Source organism: Rutidosis leptorrhynchoides, chromosome 5 (assembly GCF_046630445.1).
Source record: "Rutidosis leptorrhynchoides isolate AG116_Rl617_1_P2 chromosome 5, CSIRO_AGI_Rlap_v1, whole genome shotgun sequence".
Classification (NCBI taxonomy): domain Eukaryota; kingdom Viridiplantae; phylum Streptophyta; class Magnoliopsida; order Asterales; family Asteraceae; genus Rutidosis; species Rutidosis leptorrhynchoides.
In genome coordinates, this window is record NC_092337.1 from 241272550 (window position 1) to 241278465 (window position 5916).

General features: G+C 31.4%; 1 protein-coding gene across 1 annotated transcript; it reads right to left on the reverse strand.

The window, feature by feature from the left end:
* Positions 1 to 4540: 4540 nt before the first annotated feature.
* Positions 4541 to 5004, reverse strand: LOC139849315 (uncharacterized mitochondrial protein AtMg01250-like). Its single transcript, XM_071838975.1, has 2 exons — positions 4663 to 5004; positions 4541 to 4564 (listed from the first exon to the last, which is right to left on the reverse strand). Exons 1-2 carry the CDS (start codon positions 5002 to 5004, stop codon positions 4541 to 4543), a joined length of 366 nt encoding a protein of 121 aa, XP_071695076.1.
* Positions 5005 to 5916: the final 912 nt, after the last annotated feature.

Here is a 5916-nt window from a genome sequence, read left to right on the forward strand (position 1 = left end):
TATAAAAGTATCAATTTTATATTTAATAAAACTAATTAAAACTAAAATTACAAATTAAATAAAACTAAAAAAAATTCTTATTAAATATAAAACCCTAATCTATATTTAATTAGTTATAATTATTATTAAAACTTACTCCTAATCGACATTCAAAGGTACAGGTCCTGTCAAATCAAGTCATGCGATCGCATGAGTATCCTGTTATGAGTCCATGCGGTCGCATTGCTTCGGGTACCAGGCCAATTGTTGGGCTGCTACAGTATTGTGGCTCGATTACTTAATTTTTTTTCTTTCTGTTTTTAACTTATATAAAATATTTATATAAATAAAAACTTATATTTTAAAAACTAAAATAGAAATAGGAATACTTTATAATTTTATATATTTTAAACAAACTCTTATATATATATATATATATATATATATATATATATATATATATATATATATATATATATATATATATATATATATATATATTTATTTTTGTGTTTTTTAAAATTTAAAACGTATTTTTACAAAAATAAATAATTTTTTTAATAGCGTTTCGCTTCGGCGTTTCGCTTCGGCGGTTAAGATGTTCCCCGGCAGCAGCGCCAAAAATACTTGATGTTATGCGAGGTGTATACGAAATAGTTATATTTTTATTGCGAAATACTATTAAATACGATACAATTTTACACAAGTTATTTATTTATTTATAGAGTGGATATACCTAAACTTTGCTACAACACTATAGGCAGTGTACCTAATCGTACAGTGGTATAGTTCTTAGTAAGTTCGGTTCGTCCACAGGGAACTAACCAAGTTTAACGCTATATTTTAAACTATATATATATATATATATATATATATATATATATATATATATATATATATATATATATATATATATATATATATATAAGAAGTATTATTATTATTATAAAAAGGAGGTTTTACCGTTTAATGACCGGTTTGTCGATTTTATGTCTTAAGTCGCAATTAAAACCTAATGTAAAATATTAAATATACAAATGACTTAATTTAAAGCGTAAAGTAAATGACGATAATAAAAATGCGATAATTTAAAGTGCGATAAATAAAATGACAGTAAATAAAAATGCGATAATTAAAAGTAAGATAATTGAAATTACGATAATTAAAAACTACAATAATTAAAAGTGCGATAAGATATAAAATAAAGTAATTATGCTTATTTAAACTTCCGTAATCATGATATATGACGTATTGATTTTAATTTATTACCATGGGTTAATTGTCCTTTGTCCTGGATTATTCGATATGTCCATACGGTTTTGTCCATAATAGTCCATCGGTCATAATTATAAAGTGCGAGGATCTTCGTCAAATTATCCTTATACCCGAAATCAAATATTCCAACTAATTGGGGATTCGAACTGTAACAAGGTCTTAATACTTTGTTTAATGAATACACCAAGTTATCGACTGCGTGTAATCCAAGGTTTTACTACTTTGTTAACAATTACACCAATTACCCATGAATGTAATCCACCCCTGTTTTAATGAGTCCATTAACTATTAATCCATTTCCGTGTCCGGTAAAATGAACAATAATTTGTATTTATAAATATCCCGCTCACCATACCTGATTAAGCGTATGTGGTTATATATAGATACGTCAAATTGTAACCTTTATATTAAATTAACGAGGTATCGTTTAGTTAATATAAAGCCCATTAATAGCCCATAGTCTAATTTCCACAAATGTCGTTCTTTTGTCCAAACCCCAATTATGGTACAAAGCCTAATAACCCCGTCTTTATTATTTAGCCCAACATCACGATTACTTCGATTTAAATAAGCATAATAATAACTTATCTACGAGACATTAATTTAAAAAGGTTGAAGATAACTTACAATGAGTATTAATCGCGTAGTGTTACACGGACAGAATTTTGACTTACAAACTTACAACATTCGTTACCATAACCTTATTATTATTAATCTTAAATTAAAATTAAAATTATAAATATATATATTTGAGAGATATAGAGTAGATTAAATTATTTTCTGTAAAAATTCGTCGACCAAACGTTGCAATTTATAGGACTTGGCCATGTACAGTGCTCCATGCGATCGCATGGATTTAAGGCCTGGTCACATATGATTCCAAAACGTGGGCTGCTCGTATTTAAATATTATATAATATAATATATATAATTTTATATAATTATATATATGTGTGTGTGTATATATATATATATATATATATATATATATATATATATATATATATATATATATATATATATATATATATATATATATATATATATTATATTCTTGTGCATCGTTCACTTATAATTTTAGGCACGTTGCGTCGCGCGTTGATAGTTGGTTCATGTCCCGGTTCCGGATTTTCGAACGTCCTTTCGTACGATTTAATATCTTGTACTTTACGTTTTGCGGCTTGTACTCTTGTAATTTTGAGACGTTTCTCTTCAATAAATTGAACCTCTTGGATTGTACTTTGTACTTTTTAGCGTTTTGGTCGTTTGCGTCTTCAAATCGTCGAATCTGTCTTTTGTCTTCACCTTTTAGTATTTAAACGAATATCACTTGTAAATAGAACAATTGCAACTAAAAGCTTGTCTTTCTTGAGGGATAATGCTATGAAATATATGTTTGTTTTTAGCATTAACAAAGTTGATAATCCAAATCGTTTGCTTTTCAAAGATGTTGTTTGTTTGTCGAGCACCCAATTATCAAGACTTAACTGAATGGTACCTCTGAATCATAGTGTTAGAACCTACACTATACCCAAAAATATATTTCATCCGATAACGGTAGCGAACTGTTCGAATGAGGGCTCGTCAAGCCCGTATGGATCCACACAACATAATTTCTCGCTTACACTTACACCCTGTAAGTGTAACTAATGATAATTGAACTTGAGGATTTTTGTTCTAACTCGTACGTGGAATGTTTGTTTTCGTACTTGTGTTCAAAGTATAAAAGTATAACCGTATATGTTTCTCATCCCATGATTTAAAAGAGTAAAAGTTGTTGAAAAGATGGGACTATGATCTCATCGTAGTTGCACACCAAAGTACTTCATTTTAAACATTGTGCAATGAAAGTTGTTTAGTCTTGACCTAAACAAGTAAGTTATATCAATACCGAGTAAGATACAAAGTCGGTTGAAATGTGTTCAATTAGTCCTATGGCTCGTTACGACTCAATTATATAGCATGTGAGTCACGTTGTCAAGTTTCATGCAAGAATCAAGTATAAAAGCAAATTAGAACGATCGCATAAGTATTTGGTTAAGTTTGACTAAAAGTCAAACTTGGTCAAAGTCAAAGTCAAGGTCAACGGGGTCAGGTCAGGTATCCAACAATTTTTATTCAATTAGTAGTCATATATAAACATGTTAGCCAAGTTTCATGTTAATCGAAGTTGCGAGTAAGCGGGGGTGAAACTGTGAAATCACAAAAGGAATTGGGACAGTCCACTTTCAGTCTGATCAGACTCTGCTCTGCAATCGCGATGTGTTGTGTATGGGGGACTCCGCAATCGCGAGGGTGGGTTTTCCAGGAGCTGTTATGCTGAAACAATTTAAGTGCACTAGCCAAACTCTTTTCCAACACAAATAATGAACAATAAACACTCAAACACGTATCTTATATCGTTGGAAAGATATTTTAACGAGGAATACAACTAAACACATATCATCAATCAAATCCATCATTAACAACAACGAAATTCTCGTCGAATGATCATTATTTAATGTTTCAAGCTCATAATTGCAAATGGTGATTCGGGAACTTAACCCACACATATAATACACCGTTTCGTAGATAATTACGCATACAATACAACTAAACACTTACCAACAATGCTCGTTATCGTTTAAGACGTCAAATGTTCATATCAAAACCTATCAAACCCTAACCAAGAATCACAAAATTAATAATCATGTTAATGTGAGATTTTCATGTCATCCAACATACCAAATCGAAGCATATGAAGTAACTAACTCTCTGAATACACAAACATTAACATCTAAACACATTTCACCATCCAAAATCCAAGATTTGACAAATCCATTTCAAGTGTTCATGCTAGTTATTCAAAACAAACAAATCGAGCAAACCATTTATATACACAACAACCTAGTGAGCCATAGACACTAACTAACACCATTTCAAGTCCATAAATTGAATTTAGAGAAAATCTAGAGTTTTTAGAAACCTTACCCCAAGTAGTGAAGTTAGTATCAAAATGTAGAGGATGAAGAGAGGATTCCAAATATGCAATTTGTTTTGTTTTAAACTTCATAGATTGAATTTAGATGATGATTCTTTGTTGTTGGGGTTTGAGAGCAAAAATGGAAGTATCAAAATGGAATGGGAGGTGAAAAATGAATGAGTGGTGGGGAGGTGATTGACTAGTCAACCAATAGTTACATCTTTGATCCAATTGGCAAAGTTAGTCCCCCGAGTTTAAAAGCAGGTGCGTGAATTAACCAAATGAATTATTTTAAATATGCAAGAGTAAACGGAAGATGTTATAATTAAATAGCGGGAATATTAAAATGCTAATTAACAGAAGGTATGAATTTAGATAACGAAAGATATTATTTAAAAAAAAAAGACAGGAGTTAAAATAAATTAACGAAAAAAGGCGGGTTATTACAATATTTGATTTTGACATGTTAAGCTTAAGACCTGAAGCTGCGTAGAAAATGTGGAACACACGAAGAATGTTTTCCAACTCCGACACATTCCAATCGGTAGTGACAATTACATCATCCGCATAAAAGATGTGGGAAATATTGACCTCCTCGTTACCAACAACCGTACCACGAATAAGATTAGACTCCACCGCATTCTTTAAAAGAATATGAAGACCTTCCATAACAATTATAAACAGGAGAGGACTCAATGAATCTCCTTGTCTCAACCCCATCTTAATCGGAAATTCCTTCGTTGGACTACCGTTAACAAGAACTGAAGATCTAGATGATCTAAGACACATTATGATCCACTCTCCAACAAATCCAACATGTGGTCAAGGAATTTCCAACTTACGAAATCATAAGCCTTCTCAATATCAACTTTAAAAATCATGAGTTTCTTCCTCCGCTTTTTATACCAAGCCATAATCTCGCTCAACATCATCGGACCGTCCAATATCTATCTACCGGCAATTAAAGCGGACTGTTCTGGGCTTATGATTTTATCAACCACCTTTGATAACCGATTAGGAAGAATCATTGCTACTATTTTATATTGCATACCAATCAATGAAATGGGTCTATAGTCTTTAATTTCAATAGGATTATCTTAGGAATCAAAGTGATGAACGCAGAACCCGAGCCATTAGGAAAAGAACATGAATCAAAAATGTTTCAAGTGGAAATCAATACATCATGTTTCAGAATATCCCATTTATCTTTAAGAAAATGAAACGTATATCCGTCCGGACCCGAAGCCTTATTACTACGACACGACCAAACCGCCTCTTTAACTTCTTCATTAGACACCATCGACTCTAAAAAAGTTCTGTCATCCTCTCCTAACATTCTTTACATGGCTAGCACAGGAAGGTCATCAACCTCATCACAAGCTTGAAATTTAGCTTTATAGAATCTCCAAAATTCATATTAAATTCGCAACGGACACGTAATCCATTCACCGTTAACCGATATACCATTAATCATTTGATACCTTCTCTTATTTTTTAAAACAGCATGAAAAAATCTGGAATTTTCATCTCCTTCCACGTCCCATTTAATTATCGCTTTTTGACACACATCCATCTCCTCCATTCTAGTAATATCATGTAACTCATTAATAACATTTGTCCTCTCGTGTAACTCCTCAAGAGAGGCACAATTGTTTTCTATACGAGTATCAATAACATTTAAACAGGATTTAAGAACATCAC

Bases quoted from the DNA above. Each gene is read 5' to 3' on its own strand.
- LOC139849315 (XM_071838975.1), bottom strand. From the start codon at position 5,004: ATGTGTCTTAGATCATCTAGATCTTCAGTTCTTGTTAACGGTAGTCCA. The intron at 4,565-4,662 runs GTAATAACCCGC...TCTGTTAATTAG, and splicing joins ACATGTCAAAATCAAATATT to CATTTTAATATTCCCGCTAT.